The sequence below is a fragment of the Leptinotarsa decemlineata genome, unplaced genomic scaffold, assembly GCF_025532065.1.
Source record: "Leptinotarsa decemlineata unplaced genomic scaffold, Ldec_3_MD MMD2_tig00000199_RagTag_RagTag, whole genome shotgun sequence".
NCBI lineage: Eukaryota > Metazoa > Arthropoda > Insecta > Coleoptera > Chrysomelidae > Leptinotarsa > Leptinotarsa decemlineata.
Window position 1 is genome coordinate 13,349,537 of NW_027412544.1, and position 21,000 is coordinate 13,370,536.

Below are 21,000 nucleotides of genomic sequence, written 5' to 3' on the forward strand. Positions count from 1 at the left end.
CAATCATTGACAAAATAATCTGCAGAAGCAGCTAGTTTGAATGTAAGATCACAAATGACAAGTATCAAAGAACAGAATAATGCAATTTTTTCATATTGATCACGAGGTTTATAATGAAATAACTACGATATGTGGAGAGACTTTCTTCATCCTCTGAGACGACTAACTTGAATATTCTACATCTTGCAAAATAACATTGAAAACTTGAATACCGAGCATTATAGTTTTTCAAAATTTCCCTAATTGTCATTGATTTTACTGAATGCAACTATCTGAGAAAGGAATGTTTATAGCTTCCACTCACTGCTTTCCTAATCCCGTGGTTCATCATGCATGCATCTACGGTGACGAATGCCACTCTTTTCTTCCCATCATCGAAAATATAAGCTCGGGAATATTGCCTCAAATGAATTCCACAGCCCCTTTGCCCAGCTTTGGCATAGCCCATCTGAAATAATATCAAGATTGACGTGCGACTTGCAAATGAAATGACGAGTTTCGGGGCTTATTTAAAAAAATGCATCATACAAGCTCAGATATAAATTTACATCCACTCACGAAAGTAATTTCTGCTGATGGTCCCGTACAATCCGCTCGACCTACTCCAATTTTATAAGCTGCATGGGTCATGTGAACTGCTGAGCATAGAATTAGGGCTAAGCTCATTAACAGAGAGCTTTCCTTCATGTTGATTATGTCTGGGGTATATGTGCCTGCAATAAAAGGAAAATAGTTAACGACAAACAGATTAAGGATTATTCAGATAGAATACAATATATATGTATGTTTATTCAGAAAGCAAATATCAACAAGATGAAAATCATATGTGAAATGAACACGTTCGTCACAGGTGTCATATTAGTTTATAGGTCAACTTGACTTCATATCGTCGCGGGATAGTTTAGTTTTTAGGAAAACTTCTGAGATATACATTCAGATAGATACTTAAAGAACAATTGTAATGTGTATGAAAGGCTTGAGCCAATTAATGTATTAAATTGATGAAAATTATCAGCGCATCGTTTCCTACCTAGTAATCGTTAGAAAGTGCTGAAGAACATTTGGGTATAAAATACTTATCAGTTCAAAGAACCGCGCAGACATAAAATGCGATTGAAATTTTTGGAAGAAGGAATTGTCAATAGAGAAAATTGTCATTATTGGTTCGATGAGAGAGAGAGAAATATACTCTATTTTCCAAGAAATCAAGTTCTTATTGACAAAGCATGTTAGGAAAAAAATTATTAAAGAGTGCTTTTTAAAATATACAAAATATTTACAAAAGTAGAAAAACCTTATACTAATGAGTTGAAAAATGAACATATGTTAAATATAGATAAAATGAGTAGGTGGATAGAAAAAAATCACATATAAATAAACTAAAAAAGCAAATATAATACTGAGAATAAAATCATATCTGAAATAAAATCATAGCAGAGTTTCACTGTAAAATTCTTCGAGATTATAGAATGCTTTTTTGAGTAGAACCTCTTTCATTATTTTTCTGAATTTGTAATAATTTTTCTCTTTCCTGATTTCGAAGGGCACGTAATTACATTTTTTTTTCTTTCATAAATCAGAGAGTCCTGCGTCAAAGTAGATTTCGGAATAGGGAGAAGTATTTCATTTTCCGATATTTGCCTTGTAACATATTTCATTTGACTGCTTGGTTTTTGGGTATCAACTGTATATTAGACATACAGACTCTAGAATAAAAATGCAGGTGAGGGTTAAAATGTTTCTGCTCAAATCTTCACAGAAGGTGCTAAAGGTAAGTAAGTTCAATTTATCTGTATTTAAACATAGGTTATTAGAATCACATCAATTTTTTGTTATTTCGAAGTCACTAGTGATAGTATATTTCAATTGCTGGACATTTTTTGCATACCAGAGGATAGTCTACAAAAATTGTAAAATTTCCACTAATTGGAATGAAATCCAGATAATTAAAATACAGAAGAAAAGGAATTGGACCTAGAAATGATCCTTGTGGGACACCAGATAAGATCTCTCCACTGGATGATAGTTGTCCATTCGATTGTACTATTTGTTTTCTATCGCTCAAGTACGACGCAAACCAGTCATAACAAGCACATCTGAAACCATAGAAGCAGAGCTTCTCAAAAAGGAGATTATGATTTACGCAATCGAAGGCTTTTGAAAAGTCACAAAACACAGCTACTATAGTTTCCCCGTTATTAAGGTTCGTATAAGCATGCTCAAGAAAATGAAAGATTGCATCATTGATGCTTTTTGAACTTTGAAAACCAAACTGGGTATTTAATAAATTTTTTTGACTGTCTAGAAGGGCTAGTACCCTTTTTTGACAAGTTTTTCAATCACTCTCGAAAGTGTTGAAAGTAAAGAGATTGGTCTGTAATTGCTTAGATCTTCTGAAACACTACCTTTGAGTAATGAAAAGACAAGAGCTGGTTTGAAAAATGAGGGAAATTTTCCAAGTGCAAACAATATATTGATAGCTCTAGCCATTGAATCTAGAGCAGCATTTGGAAGGTTCAGTAGAATTCTTACAGAAATTTCATCATTGCCAGTAAAATTTTTGTTCTTTATGTCTCATAGTACTTCTGAAGTGGAAATTATTAGATACATCAATGTGGTTGAGATATTCCATGGGATCTGATTGAGGTTTTGGGGTTGATGTTAACTTTTGTGCAATTGTGCAATAGAAGTCATTAAGTGTTTCGTGATTTATGTTGACGTTCTGATTTCGTAGTGAGTTTGATTCACCACTCATACTGTTAACTATGACCCAGTTTTCTTCAACTTTGTTACCTGCCATTTCAATTCTGTCATTGAAGTACATTTCTTTAGCACATTCAATTACATGTCTGTAAATTCGACGATAGTTTTAAAATATGTAATCAAAAATTCATCAGAAAAATGCTTTCGTCAAGTATGTAATGATCTCAAGTATTTTGCAGATGATCCAATGCCTTGTGTTACCCAAGATTTCTTATTTTTCATTTTGATTTTTTGTTAGGGAAAACATTCTTCAAAGACCTCAGTTAGTAGATCCTGAAGCGCACATATTGAATCACTTAATAACAAAACACCTTCCCATGGAATTTTTTCGCATTCATGTTTAAATTTATTGAAGTTGTATTCATTATATATTCTTCCAAGCTTGAACTTTTCAATAGATTTGTTGCATGCAACTGAAAATTTTAGGACAACAGCTTCACGGTCAGATAGCCTGCCGAAATTACGTAACAATTCAGTTTATTTCCATACATATTTGTGCAGATGTAGTCTATGATAGTCGACGAGTGTCGTGAAATTCGTGTTGGCTCCTGAACTAGCATTTTCAGGTTGAAAGACAAGAATAAATCATCTAGTGCTTGAGTGGATGAAGATGACATTCCCTTATAATTTATGTTGAAATCACCACCTATGATAAGCTGAGAGTTGACAGGAAGGCGTGACAGAAAAATCTCTAATTTATGAAGAAATGTTGTGACATCACCCATTGGCAATCAATACAAACAAATTCTCTTTCTACTATCAGGAATTGAAATTTATCGATATTTTTCGTGTCATTTCTTTATATAAGCTTTCCTTGATCAGATGAAAATCCTCACGTCATAAATGATGCCGGATTTCAGGAAAAAATTAGTGTGAATGTCTTCTGCATGTTAATGGACAACAAATTGAGATACGCGGTATACGAGGTATCATTAACAATCAGAAGCTACCTGAATATTTTGGAGAATACTGTAGAGAGCTTCGCCGATATTTGCCACTCGAAAAATATCGAAAATGTTGGTACCAACTAGAAAGAGCTCCTACACATTGTTTGTACAAGAGAAGTGAACGCAGAACTGGACAGTCTTTTTGACGATCGGTGGATAAGGTCTTGAGACCATGGAATTGGCCAGCAAGATCATTCGATCTCAATCCATTAGATTTTTATTTGTGGGAAATTTCTGTAGAAAAAGTTCACAAAATACCCGTGCGTTCAAAAAATGAGTTGTTAAAAAGGATTACACACACATTCGAAGATGTAGATCCTAATAAAATCAAATCTGCCACGACGAAAGCAGTCAACACCTGCATTTTAAGTGCTTGGAATTGAACGATCAGCGATTCGAACATATTTCAAAATATTCCACATGACTGTTTTACTTCTTCATAACTATTCATATCAGTATTTCCACTTTCGAATTTTTTCGTTTTTTTTTATTTGCCCAAACATATTGGAATTGTTCTAAACTCGCATACATTTCTTGAGCTCCATTAGCGGTAGATTCGGATACCTTTCTTTGATCTGTCACAAATAAGTTATCATTAGTCCGAAACTTGACTGGTCAGGTGTACGCATGATATACATGGAAAGAAAGCGAATTTCAACAACTTTCTGAATTTGTACACTTTCAGTCACTTTTTTAAGCAAAGGAAAAAACTGTATTTTTTCACCACCCTGTATTGGGGTAACGGAGATTACGCTAAAGTGTGGAAAGCCCTGGAGTATCATCTAACTGCAAACCAAATGTTGGTACCATAGTGATCCTTAACTCAAGATATCAGCATTTTTGGAGGGTCATGATTTCCGAAGAAAGAAATTAAATTCATACGAAAACGGTAACAGATAGGTAAGAGAAGGTATTGAGAAAAGTTATCGGGCAATCAAAAATGATATCATATACAAGGTATTCTATTTGGAAAATCAAAGTTGCTACTACGTTCTAATGGAAGTGGCGACACCGCAGCGTCGTAAATATTTTAGTTGGGTAGGGAATGTCGAAATATGCTCGTCATTGAATTTAAAAAGTGATCCGTGGTCTGGAAGTTTGCATTTCCCTATTCCTCACGGATTCTATAATCATATTCAAACCACTTTTAACAAAACTTCATTTCGACTCACGATCGGACTCACGTGGGTTCGATTCCGGCCTCGAGCAGATATTTTTCTCGGGAGAATGTATCTGTTTGAAGCTGGAATGATTCTGCAACCGTGTTAGGAATAACACATTAAAAGGTAAGACCTCGTTAGTCCTTAGCTCGCACAAGTTTTTTCAACTTCTGAGAGTTGTCGTTCATATGGGGGCGACAGCTGATTAACGGAAAAACAGATTTTAAGAAGACAGACAGATTATTCAGATAAAACTACCTCTTGAATCACTTCGTTTATTGGAGATGGTACTCTTGCTTCATCACATATTTCTCACAGCAAAACATTGGGTGATAGATTCTTATATGGTAAATTGAAAAAAAAATCTTTATTTTGTATTTTTTTTCATTATAGTTCAATTTTTCTGCAATGTTTTTGAAAGTTGTATTGGAAATGTTATAGAATGAATATTAGTTCATTCATTGGTTGATCTTCCATTCCATCACATTTTCAATTGTCATGCTATTTTTTGTCAATATCATCTTCGATCGGAACTGGACTTTCACCACGGAGAAGAGTATATCGAAAATGCGTTGGTTATTTATTTCTCGCATCTCTGAGTTACAAAAGTGCTGAAGTTCACCGGTTTTCAAAATTGAAACTGGAAAAATTATGCCCAATAATCCCAATCATTTCTCATATTTTTAAATATGTTATTATCTTTATCACTAAGCCATTCAGCCGTCAATAATTTATGCCACTTTATGGTTCCAAGATCAAGATAAAAATTTCCGCGATTGAATGTCCTATAGTCTCTGAAAGTTGCAAATTTTGCTTTCTCTCCTTTGGTCTCTATATTGACATCACAAAACACCAAGTTATGGTCGAAAATTAAGTCAGTATTAATCGTACCTGCCTCAATAACTGAATCCAATTCACTTTTGAAAATTTCAGAATAGTACATAGACTAACATCTATTCTCGTTGGTTCATTTATCAGTTGTGAACAGTTGGAAGAATTGAAGAAATCACTTAATATATCACTAACATCGGTCATATTATGATTAAAATCTCCAACATAAATTAAATTATTCGCTATTGGAACAAATTCGAATGAAATGTTATCCAAATCTGTAACAAAGACATTGATTAAATTATTTATTGGAGGTCTATAAACAACTCCTGAAAGGATTGTTTTTAATATATTTGAAATTAACTCATGAATGCTCATATATTATATTCGATTACTCGACATTGATGTCTAGTAGTTCACATTTAATATTGTCTCTGAAATAAATAGCAACACCTCCTCTCGTATGATTTATATCCTTTCTAAGAAAACTATAACTAAGGCATCCATATTGTCCCCAACCTTCTTTTCATTGTATAAAAAAGACTCATTGGAAAAAACCAAGAATCCAATATATTGCTTTGCGTTTTGAAAAAAATGTGTTTTTTTTTTCTAATGGAACACCCTGTATTTTGTTATACTTTTGAATAGGTCAGGATAGAGTAATATGATTTGATATAAAGTACTTCGTTCCTAACTATAACTGTTTCCAAATAATTGATTTTTTATGAAAATGCTAGGTACAATTGAAAACTAAATGACATCGATATTCTGACACAGCATAAAAGATGATTTCGATAAAATTGGTTTCTCGATATCATACAGAATGTACAAAAATCATTGTCACTTTTTATAATTTCGGACAAAGATAACTTTTTTATTTCAAATGTTTTGATTTGAACAATATGAAATTCAATTATATTTTATTTCATTTTGGGGTTCCCTATATACGTAACCTAAGTAGTTTTTCAGATATTGTCTTTTTCGAATAGTAGTTCTTATTTCAATGCATTCTTTGAGTCGAGTTAGCTTTGAAATGACATTTACTGAACTTTTTGGAAGAATTCTTATTGACAGTTATTGTGTTTCATGTCATTCATTGAATTATTTTCGTTTAAAATGAAAAATTATCTCATTCAAGATCGGATAGCGATTGGTGAGTGATGAGAGAATTGCCTTTTGGCGTCGAGGGTGTATGCCCAAAAATATGCAGACCGGAATCATCCAAAAAAGTTGGTTTTCAAACGATTGCTACATGTATTTCGTAGGACTGGAAGTGTAGCTTATGAAAAGGAAAATAGACCAAAACCTGTCATTGGAAATGAGAATAATGAATTGTTTATTATTAGATCAATCAAAGAAAACCCTGATAGGAGTTAAACACAAATTTCACCCGTACCGCATTCAGATGCACCAGACGAATCGACGAATCGAGTTTCGTCTATGGGTTCTGGACGAGTCTAATGAGGATGATATTTTTTGGATTCTATTTTATTTTCCGATGAATCTACTTTTCATAACAATGGCTCGGTATATAGACACAACTTCCATTATTATAGTGATGTTTTCGTCATGTTTTCCGCAAAAAAGGATGTGGTTACAATTGGATGGAACTTGGATATATTTCAAATTCAGTGTCAGACAGTTTTCGAATTTGTGTTTTCCGATTTGACTTGCCTCGATTTTTTTGGAACTTGAAGAATGATGAGGTTTACGACACTCCTCCAACACATCATTTCGAGCTCCTACTTTGAATTGAATAGATTTGTGTTTCATATTTTGTTGTATGATGGGCTGTTTAATGAACCACTGTCAGAATGTAAATGTACCTGAATGATAATTTTATTTTAGTGAACAGTAAATATTTTCGATGAAGTGAAGTATAACAACTGTCAGTGAGAATTCTTTGAACAATTTGAATAAATATTGATTAAAGGAATGCATTGAAATAAGAACTACTATTTGAAAAATCCAATATCTAAAAAATTATTCAGGTAAGGTATAGGAAGCCCAAAAATGAAAAGAGAGATTATTGACTTTTATATTTTTCAGACCTTACAAATACATTTGAAAAAACAAAGTTATCTTTGTCCGAAATCATAAAGATATGACAATGATTTTTGAACATCTTGTATGATATTTAGAAACGAGTTCTATCGGAATTGATAACCCAAAATCCCTTTTATCCTTGGTTCGAATTTGAAGCAATGATTTCTATATACATTTCGATGTTATTTAGTTTCCAATTGTATCTAGCATTTTCATTAATAAATCAATAACTTGAGAACGGTTATAGTTAGGTGCATAGTACCTCATATGAAATCATTTTTCCTTGGCCTACTCAAAACTGTATCGAAATACAGGGTGTTCCATCAAAAACAAACACAACTTCAGTATGTCACTTTTTTGAGCCAACCTGAAGACTCCAAAATAATTTTTTTCTGCAGTGAAATGGAGAAATTTCCGAAAATATTAATGATTTGGTTTGTAGGGACCTTGTCGAATGGAGTGCCCCACCCTGTATAATAAACATTAATCTATCGAAATCAAATGTAGAACCAAGAAACTGAGAAGAAATCAAATTCCACATGTATTTTAGATTTTATAATTCTCATTATAAATCATTTCTTGCAATTCCACAACTATGGGTTTGACAACCTTTCTCTCAGTTTCCCATCGAATTTTGCCATCGATAGTCCATACGTTGTTTTGGTCATATTTTTTTCCTGCAGCGAGTATCGCATTCCCCTCAAAAAAGTCTACTCTAACAAAAAAACCTGCGCCCTTCAATTCGGTTTTGGTGGCATAAATGAGTTGTTTATGCTTACATTTGAATTTCACTATGGCAATTCTACTAGAAATGCTGAAACACTGCTAGGTGTGTGTCTCATCAAATTGGAGTATTGACTCATTCTCTATTAAATTCAAAACAACGCTGGGAAGACTATCAGTACTTTAAATTTCTACAAAGAATTATTTCTTCTGGAAAACTGTTCCAAAGTATGTTGTTTTTCAAAATTGAAAACCTAGCCTCTTGTTCCTTGTACTTCTCATCAATTCGACTGATGATTTCCGCTAATACAGCTTCAGATTAAGGTATTTATTACTCTCTTATCCTTATTCTTGTTGATTCTCAACTCAGGTGTTATTAACTTAGCAAGAATTGTACAATGTGCGAATTTACGACAATGTAATTTAATTCCAGTAAAAATGGTAAATACCTTCGCTCAACGTCACTGAACTGCACTGAAAAAAATAATAGATAAAAGGTATTTAGATGCGCGCGCTTACATATAATTTCGTCAAATTAACTACAACAAAACTAGATCTACTGACCAAGGTCGCTACCAAGCACAATATCAGCCCAAATTCGACGATACTTGAATATTATGATGCAACCAACCTCAACAAGCGCACTTGAAATAATTTTCAGTTTCCATTGCACAACATTGAACGATATTTAACGGAGACACATTGACGAACACTACTCATTTGTCGCCATATACTGAATGGTATAGATATAACAATACACTAATAATAGAAGAATACACTAAATATGAAATTCTGAAAAAAACAATATTTTATATAATGTGAAATACCTACTTCCAAAGTCTCTCAGTCACTTTCTTAGGAATCATATCACCCTCATTCTCATGTCATATCAATTTAATTGATATTTTCCAAACGCGTATTATAATTATTGGAACAAGAAAAAATCGAGAAAAAAGCACTCAACAACACTTTCCTTAAATCAACGCTGTGGAAAAAATATGTAGATGACATCTTCATCATATCACCTCACAAACAATAACTAGATCGGTTTGTGACTCAGCGAAACAATATCCACTCTTGTATCGAATTCACTACTGACATAGAGAAGAACAGTCAACCACTCTTTCTAGACTTGCTGATAACAAGAAAATGAACCGATAATCAATTTACCGAAAATCGCTACACATCAACAAATACATACACGCCGAGTCACACCATCACACAACCCAGTAACAATCCGTAGCTAAGACATCAATGACCCACTGATTCCTCAAAATGAAGCCAACAAACAGGGCAGTAGAACTGGAGGAGAAAACGAAGGGTCTACGACAAAATTACTATGGATCAAAAATCATCGGAAAATCCTTTGATGGATAGAGAAATTCCAGAAGAACAGCCACTAGACAGATAGAACGCTCAACACAAGAATTCAATTCCGTAACACTACCTTATATTCGCCCAACAAAATCGAGAAAATATTAAAACGACAAAACATCCGGACAATCTACAAACCACAAACAATGATATCGAGGTTACTATCTAGGCCGAAAGATAAAACCAATAAACGAATATCGGCCTGAGCCCTGGAGCATGAAAAAATTCATTACAACAAAGGAAACTTTTTTTAATCTCTTTCAACATCATCTAGAGATGAGCCACAAGATCAATTTCGAATCTAGAAAACAAGTAGCTCGAGTACAATACCCAAAAATTCAACAAATGAAACAACTCCACACACAACTAACCCCAGCTAAAGTAAAACCATCAGGCACCTGTGCAACGTGTTCCATTCGGGAGATTCGTCGCCAGTTTCTTCCTACACAGGGTCTTTCACGACGAGGGTTTGTTAGGAATATATGGACAATGATTCAAAATTAAAACTTGAAATTTTGTGGTAGTGAGTGTTACAAAATGGCCTTCTCAACTAAAATATTTTCAACTTCTGCTCTCTTTCCGTTATAACGGAAGTTGAGGGCTACTTCCTTATGTTTTTTTATTATAATCTATGGTTTTTCGGGGATTCGGTCTGTATTGAAGTAAATACTACTCTTTTTAGCTCATATTGGAATTAAAAGAAAAAGCTCAAACTAGACCTTTCGACTCTGGCATCTCCAATAATTTCATCTAGTAGACAAGGTGGTTACATATTGTAGAATTGTATGAAAAAATAGTATTTACCAATGAGTTTATCTATATCCATCCATCTATATAAATGGGTTGCATACCTTCACAACGCCAAGACAAATGTCAACCTATTTATATTGATGAAGTTATTAAATATCACTGAAGTTTTATTCCAAGACCAAACAGTCATTTTTAACACCTCGACACGTGTTTCGATCACCAAGTGATAATCTTCAAGAGGAAGATTAAACTGTTTAATCTTCCTCCAGTAATAGTCATTACTACATCAAAGGTTCCAAACAGTGCATCACATGAAGGTATTGATAAATATTGTTCTTCTTCCCATACGATTCTACATAATGTAACCACGTTGTCCACTAAATGAAATAACTGAAGATGCCTCTGGCCACAGGCGAAACGTCTAATTGAAGCTTCCCATTTTTGTTCCAACATGAGCTCAACATGGGATCTGTTGATCCCATAGATGGGATTGACAGAAGACTCAATCTTCGAACAAAAAACGAGGGACCCCAAGGCGATCAGTTGCAAAGCCAAGCTTCGACATCATGCGCCGAACAAGATTCGTTTTCTATTTTTTCACTGCAGCTTGCACTGCAAGGCCGCTAGATGAATTTGTAATCCACTAGACAACGTTGCTGAGACCTGGTAGGTCGAAACATCGCTCTCTGATGTTGGATTACAAGTTCAAAAAATAGGTCTTGCTCCATATTTGGACTTGCCTATGCTCCTAATTGTCAATTATCATTATTATGTCAATCCTTTTTTCAGTTATCTATATATTTTTTTCTCTCTCCAGATCCCATTTGATAAGTATTCTCTATGTACATGTATTCTCTACTGACATTTGAAATTCAATAACAAACATATCTGGAACGTTGTCAAAAATCCAAATGGTTTTCCTACATGATTGTATGCTCAGTCGAGAACGTTAATATTGTTAAAAGGCGCAAAATGCCAGCAATATTATTGCATCATGCATATATCCTTTGAGTTTTACTGAAACGGTTGGTTGATGATGATTGAAATTTAGATGCAAAATACCACAACAATGAGAGTTCACTCACAAAATGTAATTTGTCTGAGTCGAAACGTATAAGCTACAGTTTTTTTATAATCCAGTTCGGATCCAGCCACCGTTCTCCACTAAAACATGCAAATCAGACAAAACCCTTTGAATATATAAGTTTAATCAAACTCACTTTTTGCTCGTTTTCAAAATTTACTTTCATTAAATGTTCTAGACGATGTTGTAATCAAATTAGAGACTGAACTGAAAAGATGGTTATCCTCTTCAGATATCCGTTCAGCAGTAACGCGTTATTTAGGTCATTTCATAATCAGTCTTATAACACGAGATAAGATATATCAAACTTGGTCCACGGGATTCGTTCTGAATAGGAAGACCGACTGTCTGGGACCAACGAGTTTTTTATAAGCATATTGATTTTTTATTCTTCACTAGCGACTAATCGTGGCTTCGCACGAGTGCAATTTAGACTCTACGTCTTCAATATTCAACACATTCATATTTTCAGTTTTTTATCATTAATGCAGTTATTACAGAAACATCCCAAAGCCAAACCTTCCATTCAGTTGGAATTGAGTTAAGAAAAGATGTTTTACCCATGCTCAACTATTCGTTGGCCTATAACAGGTCAGAGCTTTGTTTTAGATTTTCAGTGAGTACTGGTGACATGACTCGGCATCGCAAGGGTAGCTGAACATATATGCCTCCTTTTTCTTGTAACCCCCCATGCTCCCTCTCGGGTTGAGTGCCCTGGAGTAAAAACTTCGCCCAACAAAATACATTTTGAGAGGAAAACTTACTACACCATTCCATTCACCTCCGCTCCTCTGGAGCGGTCCTCAGTCCTACTGATGGGCACTTCAGCAAAATTGACATCTGACAGTCTTTGCTCAAAAGTCAGCCTTTAGGTGCTATTACTTTCTGATCTGTTGAATTATTTTATCATGACTTTCCTAATTCAATTTTTGCATGGGGTCCCCAAAAACTAACCGGAGACACTTTTTCTTGTCACAGTGATACATCAACTTATCCATGCATGAAGTTCCCCCGTTTTACCTGAAACATGCTGGCCTGAGAGTCTGGAAGTATCGTCCTCTAGTAAGTTCAAGAGAATTTTACAGCATTTCAGGTTATCTCGAAATATTTTAGAATGTTGTAGAACAACCTGAAAGGGCTATAATTTTTGCTTCATAGAGTCCAGAACATTCGTCAGTATTCGGAAGCATTCCATAACATTCTAAAACATCCAGAAATATTCCGAAGTGGTCGGAAATAGTCGAGAACATTCTGGATCATTGTGAAATGATCGAAGGAGTTATGAAGTGTGGTAGTACTTTATTTCTTATCCAAGAAAAGGTTTTCTATTTTTACTCGAAGAACGTACTTTTGTAGATTTGACAGGCTGGAACTTTCACCCTCTACAAATTTTTATAACAGTCCAGAACATTCAAGAAAACATTCCGAAACTCATTGCAACAATTTTGGATGTTCTAGGAATATATCGTCCAGGCGAATAAACCTTTCTCTTAAATCACCTTGCCATTGGTGTAAACTATATAGATATCAGTCCGATAGTTATTGATTTCATCGCATTCAGACAGACATACACGGCGAGGGACTTCATTTTTTCAATAAGAAATGATTTTTTTTGGTACTTTGGGAGCTGTCTGACTTGTCCATTTAGTCCAAGTCTCCAGAAAATTCTGCAGTCTCTTGTGCTTATTGCGTTTATTCTCACATCTTCTCATGACACCCATTCCATCAGTCTCGTTTCCTGTACTAGTTTGTACAGGTTCAGTGTTGGATGTTCGTCATATTCTTCTGGGCGTAACTTTGTACGTCCATATATGTCTGGGCCTGCACTTTTCATAGATTATGAATGGGCATTTATAAAAACCCACTACTTGTATAGGGTTTTATAACATACGGGTAAAAGGCCCAGATCCTATACCTTCAAGAAAAAGATTGAAATTTTACAATAATAAGAATGTTCTCCTTGTCGTTCAAATACGCATTAAAACAAGGTAATAAGCAATTACAACAAGAAAAAGATTGAAATTTTACACTAATAAGAATGTTCTCCTTGTCGTTCAAATAAGCATTACAACAAGGTATCAAAAAGAAAAATAAGAAGAGATATTGCCAAATATTCATTTGAACTTAAGGCAGAAAAGATTGAAATTCTCACAACTTCAGTATTATATGAGCTTGCAGCTGTCGCTTTTTTCAATCTGTCTGGACAATTGTATTATTTTATTGGAGTGACGGCCAAACTGCAGGCCTTCAAGCCATGGAGTTTCCAGCCTAAGTTCCATCAAAAGCTTATGAACAATTTGATGTAGTTTTGTTTCGCGGTAGCAAAGTTAATTGAATTTCAGGAGGGACGAACCGCGATAGCCCTTCGTACAGTTGTTCATGAGTAAAGCATTCTCTCTGTAGGTCAGTTGCTTCTTAATCGAAGGTAAGGTCCTTAAAATTGTCATTTTATATGTAGAAATTGGTAGAAAGCATCCTTATCTAAGTAATGAGAGCTGGCAGAGCAGTTGATAATGTTCTCTACAATTAAATTATCCTTCAATTCCTTCATAAGTACCCTCGTCCCATCTCACATGCTAGGAGGGCTAAAATGTCTTAAGAGCATGGTAGGCGTTCCTGTTTTTCAATGTTAATTCATGAGGTGGCAGTCCAGGAACGTATTTCAAAATTTCTGTTGATAATTTTTCCAAGGGCAAAACATAAGCACTACAGGAAAATCCTTGAGGCGCTCTCAGAGCGGTGACTGTGCGAAAGTAGCGATTCACATTGGATTTGAATCGCTACAGATTAAATCCATTTGAAAATTCATTATCAGAAAGTTTATTCCACATAAACGCAGTTCTCCAGATGAAATACTTCTTGAAAAGTGAAGTTCAAGGTATACAGAGTTGAACCTCGAAGCGCTCTCAGTGGAATCAAATGTGCCAAGTCACTTGAACACTTTCTGTGAAAGTATCTATATGAGAGAGACAAATCTTCAACCCTTCGATCTTCCAGGCTATTGAGGTTGCACGTGATGTTCGTGTCTCCAGTCAGGCGGATGGCTTTTCTCTGGATGGAATTCAGCAACTTCAGGGTATGTTTGGGGGCAGAGCTCCATACATGAGAACAATACTCCAAAGAAGGTCTGATCTGAACTTAATAAAGCATAAAAAGTTGCTGAGTTGTGTACAATTTTCTGGTTCGGAACAGTGTTCCAAGTTTTTGAGGAGCAGCCTTTGCAATTACAGCGACACGATTATGCCAAAACATATTGGTGTCCATTTTAACCCCCAACAAACTTATCGAAGCAGAAAGCGGAATTGTCTGACTTGATATTATTATATTATATATGCAACCTCCTGCTGCCGGTGAAGATGTGCCTTCGTAGCCGATGTTCTGGAATCCAAATGGAATGACGAGACAAGTGTACTGTAGTCAGCAAAGCAATGTATTGGATTCCTGGTTTTTTCCAATAAGTCGTTGATATGCAATATAAAGACGGTTGGAGACAATATGGATTCCCAAGGAACACCAGCGTTGATGGTGAAAGTATTCGAGAGATATCCGTCGACAGCCACTTGCAGGGAATGTTCTTTCAGGAAGCTGAAGAGCCATACACAAAAATATCCGACAAGCTATAGCCCTCATGCCACACAATGTCAAAGAAATATCAAGCGCCAACAGTATCATTCATAGGTGGCATTTCAGATGTCAGAATATGATGCTCCTGTTGAAATTCCTGAAGCTTGGACGGTTGGACCTGGACTACCTTCCCACTTCTCAGTGACGCCCGCTTCGCATGATGTCGGCCGGTGGTGCGGAGTGCAAGAGACGCCACAGCACATACGTAACAGTATTTTTCATTTTTTGAAAAACAAAAATATAACATGTTACCTTCTAATAATGTAGCTTTCTGTTGATGTGAACATTTTTAAAATCGTAAGAGTTTTTTTTGAGTTTATTCATCCCATACAAGCAGACATACAAACAAACAAATCTATCCCATTCGTAACATTAGTTCAGAATAATAACAGGCAGTTAATTTACTCATTTCCAATTCTGTACACTTAGTAAACAAGAATCGATTTTTCGTGATCCCCATTCACAAAAGGGGTGACACCTCAGATCCCTCAAACTTTCGACCCATCTCGCTTATTCCGACCCTTGGTAAAATTATAGAAAAATTGGTAAAAATTAGGTTGATGAATTTCATATCTGCCAACAAAATCTTAAATCCTCAACAATTTGGCTTTCAATCCAAAAAGAGTACAGGGGATGCAATTTTCCATCTGCTAAAAAGACTTTACTCTGAGTTGAACCTGAAAAAGAAATGCGCAGCAGTCTTCTGTGACTTGTCGAAAGCTTTCGATTGTGTGAACCACGAAATTCTGCTACGCAAACTCCAACACTATGGTTTCAGAAATCAAAGCCTTAACTCGATGAAATCATATCTGAGTCAACGAACCCAAGTTGTGAGAACTGACACACTGTCAGATATTGTCTCTGTTAGACACGGAGTACCCCAAGGCTCGGTACTGGGGCCAGTATTGTTTTTGTTGTATTTTAATGATCTAGCTTATATTGATTCTGAACGTTCACAATTTTTGCAGATGATACAACCATCCTGTGGCATGACACTAATGAAAATGATCTTCAAAACAAAATAGCACAAGATATTCTTAAAGTGAGAGAGTGGTGCAACTCTAATCTGCTATCCTTCAATATAGAAAAAACCTTATCTGATATCATTCAATTGCAACTTGTCAGGCATTCCGATGGGTAATGATATTATATCAAACAAAAAACTAAATAAATTTCTTGGAATCAATCTGGACAGCAACCTCAATTTCAATAACCATATTAATTTGCTGAGCAAAAAAATAGCTTCGGAATGTTATGCTTTACGAACGGTGTCAAATGAATTTGGTATTGTAACTGCAAAAATTGTGTACCACGCTGTGGTTGAATCTCATCTAAGATATGGCATATCATTCTGGGGCACCTGCAACCAACAACACTTTCTTCATTATTCGTACTCGAAACTGTGTGCCTAGTACATAAAAACAAATCATCTTACGATGTTGTTATTGGTTTCACTCGCCAAAGCGACAAATTAAGACTGCCTATTCCATCATCAAATTTGATCAAAAACTCATTGATCTATAATGCAGCTGAAATATATAACCATCTACCGACCAGTCTTAAAGATATCCAATCACCTTATCAGTTCAGGAAATCTGTAAAGCAAGTTCTCATTGACCAGGTGTTTTATAGTGTTCAAGAGTACTTTGATAAAGATATGGATGGAATTCTGAAATAAAATTATTCCCTGTTCAAGCACTGCTTATGTTGATTTTAATAGCTCCTGCAATTTTGAAAACAGTGTCTGTTTATCTTATTTATTTATATATTTTATCTATTGACTTCCTTATTTACCTGTTAATGTCTGACTATTCGTTTATTTAGGATGTATATAAATATGTATGTGTGTGGTATTTATGTGTGTTTATATATGCATATTCATTTAATTATCTATAATTGTTTTAGCTGTGCACTAAAAATCGTAACCATATTTCAGTATGACACATACATTAAACCAATGTATATGTATAATGTATAGTTATTATAGTGAAACTCATTTATACATGATCAGCTTTGTCAACGAGTTTATACTTTGGACAATAAAGCATATTTGATTTGATTTGATTTGATTCCTCAAATATATTGAATATTTTATCGATACATCTATCGTTATTAATAGAATTGAACTTGTTGGTCATAGGTATATCTATGAAATATTATTTGATAATTTCCGCTATCAACTCACCACGTGTCATGACATTCAAATAAATTATTGTTATGATGTGAGAGTAGTTTTCATTACGAGATAATATTATACCCATTGGGAATATGAAAGAGATATTCGCAAACATTGAATTGAGTTTCATGATAAGGAATGAATATTATTTATTTGTATTGATCACAAATTGTTTCGAACACGAAACTTGCTACTGTTTTTTTTTTTATTTCAATAAACCGCATCAACCCTTTGGGTCATTAGCGGTGAAATTGATAAATAACATTTATAACTTCCTAATTAAAATCTAAAGTGTGTAAAAATGGAATGATTTTGTTACTATTACTATAGTCTAACATTTCTTTCAAGTTAGGGGATATCTTAAATGTGTCTCAGTGTCATTGTCACTTGTTCTCTTCTTTTCGTTAAGTGATTTTGCCACGGTCCTACGTTTGGTTTGACTTCTTGTAGTTTCGATTGTGAGGCCTGCCAATCAGCATTCCAAACGTTCTTCATCTTGTTTTTGATGTAGGATTTTATGTCTATCGAAGGAGTGTATTGCAGCGCAGTCTGGTTCGGGCTATTGATTGCTTCTCGAGAACTTTTATCGGCCGATTCATTTCCAGTTATTCCTATATGTGAAGGAACCCAAAGTAATATTATTTCTTTGTCCAATGATTGGATGATAAAAAGTTCTCTTTTAATCAGTCTTCCTATTGGATGGTTTATGTATATTCGACGAAGTATTTGTAGAGAGCTTAAGGAATCTGTTATAATCAGGAACCTTTTAGATAGGCTCGATTTAGCGAATCGTAGCGCTTGGAGGATTGCGAAGAGTTCCCCTGTGAGAATCGTATTGGTTTCCGGTAGTTTGTAGGTTAGGGTAGTCTCAGGTGTAACAACTGCTGCTCCTACTCCAGAATCTGTTTTGGATGCATCTGTGTAAATTTCCATGAATTCTTCATGATGTTCTAGGATTTCACGGAAGTTGTGGATTATAATTTGTGTGTTTGTGTTGTTTTTATTGAATTGGGATAGGTGGGTGTTAATGATTGGTTGGTGTGTGGTTCTGTAAGCTCCTAGGATAGTGCGTAAAGCTGAATTATGAAGGCTATCCAAAGGTTTCAGTACTGATGGTTTTGCGGAGGCATAGGCAATGCAACCATAATCAATCTTGGAACGTATGAGAGCTCTATATAGAGTGAGAAGGGTCAATCCCTCTGCACCCCATTGTTTATGGGCTAAGTATTTCAAAAGGTTGAGCTTTTTGTGACACAAAAGAGTGAGATGTTTGATGTGTGCTTTCCAGTTGAGCTGTTGGTCGAATATCATCCCTAAAAATTGTATGTTGTCCGTGAGAGTCAAGTTTATGTTGTATAATGTGACTGTTGGTGTCTCTACTATCTTCTTTTTCGAGAATAATATGCATTTTGTTTTATCAGGGCAAAAGGTAAATCCTGTAGTCTTAGACCATGTTTCGAGCGAATGTATCTGATCCTGTAAAGTGGTTCCCAGGGCATCAATGTTTATACCTTTAGCGAATATTATTAGATCGTCTGCATAGAGTCTTGCTTGGACTGGTTTTTTCCTGGACACAATGACGTCGTTGAGTGCTATAAGAAAAAGTGTTGGGCTCAGTATTGAGCCTTGCGGTGTGCCGTTTTCCTGAGTTTTGTGTTATGATAGTGTTCCGGCGAGACGGACTTGAAACGTCCTGTGGTTTGAGAAATGTTTGATAAAGGCTGATATCCCCATTCTTGAAGTCGGACTAGGATTTGATGACGCCATGCTGTTTCAAAGGCTTTATTGATATCAAAATAAATTGCCATATATTTCTGTTTGTTGGCAAACGCTTCATGTATTCGACTTTCCAAATCTATTATGTTGTCATGTGTCGATCTATGGGGTCTGAAACCGGACTGTTCTGGTATAATTTGATTTTTGTTTTCAAGTGTCCAAATGAGTCTTTTATTAATAATTTTTTCTAGCAATTTGCACATTGAGCATGTCAGTAAGATCGGCCTGTAGGATTGTAGATGAATAGCTGACTTATTTGGTTTCAGGGTGGGGATAACGACTGCGTGCCTCCAGATTTGCGGAAATTTTCGTTCTATCCAAATTATGTTGAAATTTTGTAAAAGGAGAGTGTTCGCTACTTGCGGTAAGTTCTGTAAAAATGATGTTGGATTATCATCAGGTCCTGGAGCAGTGTTTTTAAGTGATGTGAGTGCTTCTGAGAATTCTGATTCCGTAATTGGTGTGTTGATCGGATCTTGGTTGTTCTCTATCACAATAGGTGTGGATTCTTGGGCAGTTTTGTGTGTAAGAAAGCTTTCTTCGTAATTTGCGTTAGTAGAGTAATGCTTGTAGTATTCGGCCAGTTCTTCTGCTATATCTTCTATTCGGGTGATGATAGTGTCGTTTATCTGTATTGCATTTATTCCAGAATGTGTTTCGATTCCAGAAATATTTTTAACTTTTTTCTATACTGATGAAAGGGGGGTGTTGCTACTGAGACTCTGAACATATTTTCTCCATGAGTCTCTCTTACTGCGTCTCGTGATTAATCGTACTTGCGCTCGGTGTCTTTTGAAATTTATCTTGTTTTCCTCATTTCTCGTTCTCTTATATGTTTTCAACGCAGCATTACATGCTTTTATGGCTGTGGAACAGTCTTCGTTCCACCATGGCACAGCTTTGTGCTTTTTTATAAATTTGGTATTTCCTATTGATTCATTTGCTGCCTCTATGATGATTTTATTGATGTTGGTGATTATTGTGTCTATGTTGTCTGTTATTTCAACTCTGGAAATATTGTTTTCTACTACTTTTCCATAGCCATACCAGTCAGCATAGTCGAGTCGCCATTTCTGAATTGGTTCATTTTTATCTTTGTGTTCTTTTGAAGTGCTGTTAATGATTATCGGATGGTTATCGCTACCATATAGTTCCTCTAATGCTCTCCATTCTAGTGATTTAAGGAGGTTAGGGTTACATGCAGTTAAGTCTATGGCTGATGAGTTTCCATTGGCGGAGTCGAATCTTGTCTTGGATCCATCATTGAGTAGGGTGAGATCTGCCACATTTAAAATATTTTCAATTTTTCGCCCTCTGCGATCAGTATAGTTCGAACCCCAGTTGGTGTTATGTCCGTTGAGATCTTCCAGGATTAAGCGTGGTGTGGGAATCTGATCTAAGAGTGCCATCAGTTCTTGTTCATTCAAATCTGGGTTTGGGGGTATGTATATATTGCATATATTAATTTTTGTTGCGACCGAAATACTCACTGCTATTGCCTCGAGATTATTTGTTATTGGTATTTGGTTAGCGTTCATATTTGATTTTACGTATATAGCGGTACCGCCGCTGGCTCTTTCGCTGGTGGTGCGGTTTTGAAAGAAGCCTTTATAATGCTTCAAGTTGTGTGTTTTATTTTCACGAAAGTGGGTTTCTTGTAAACACATTATGTCTGGAGAATATTCGGATAGTAATATTTGGAGCATACTTAAATGGATATAATATCCATTTATATTCCATTGCAGG

At 35.3% G+C, this 21,000-nt stretch overlaps 1 protein-coding gene across 3 annotated transcripts in view; it reads right to left on the reverse strand.

Annotated features, from left to right (window-relative positions):
* The window catches only part of LOC111507386 (neutral ceramidase), a 394,484-nt gene that overhangs the window by 351,048 nt on the left and 22,436 nt on the right, over nucleotides 1–21,000 (reverse strand). For all 3 annotated transcript variants that reach the window (XM_074172969.1, XM_074172968.1, XM_074172967.1), the window contains 2 exons: nucleotides 559–713; nucleotides 305–448 (listed from right to left, as the gene is read on the reverse strand). In XM_074172969.1, coding sequence (XP_074029070.1) covers nucleotides 305–448; nucleotides 559–687 — 273 coding nt within the window. In that variant the 5' untranslated portion in view covers nucleotides 688–713. The remainder of the gene's footprint in view (nucleotides 1–304; nucleotides 449–558; nucleotides 714–21,000) is intronic.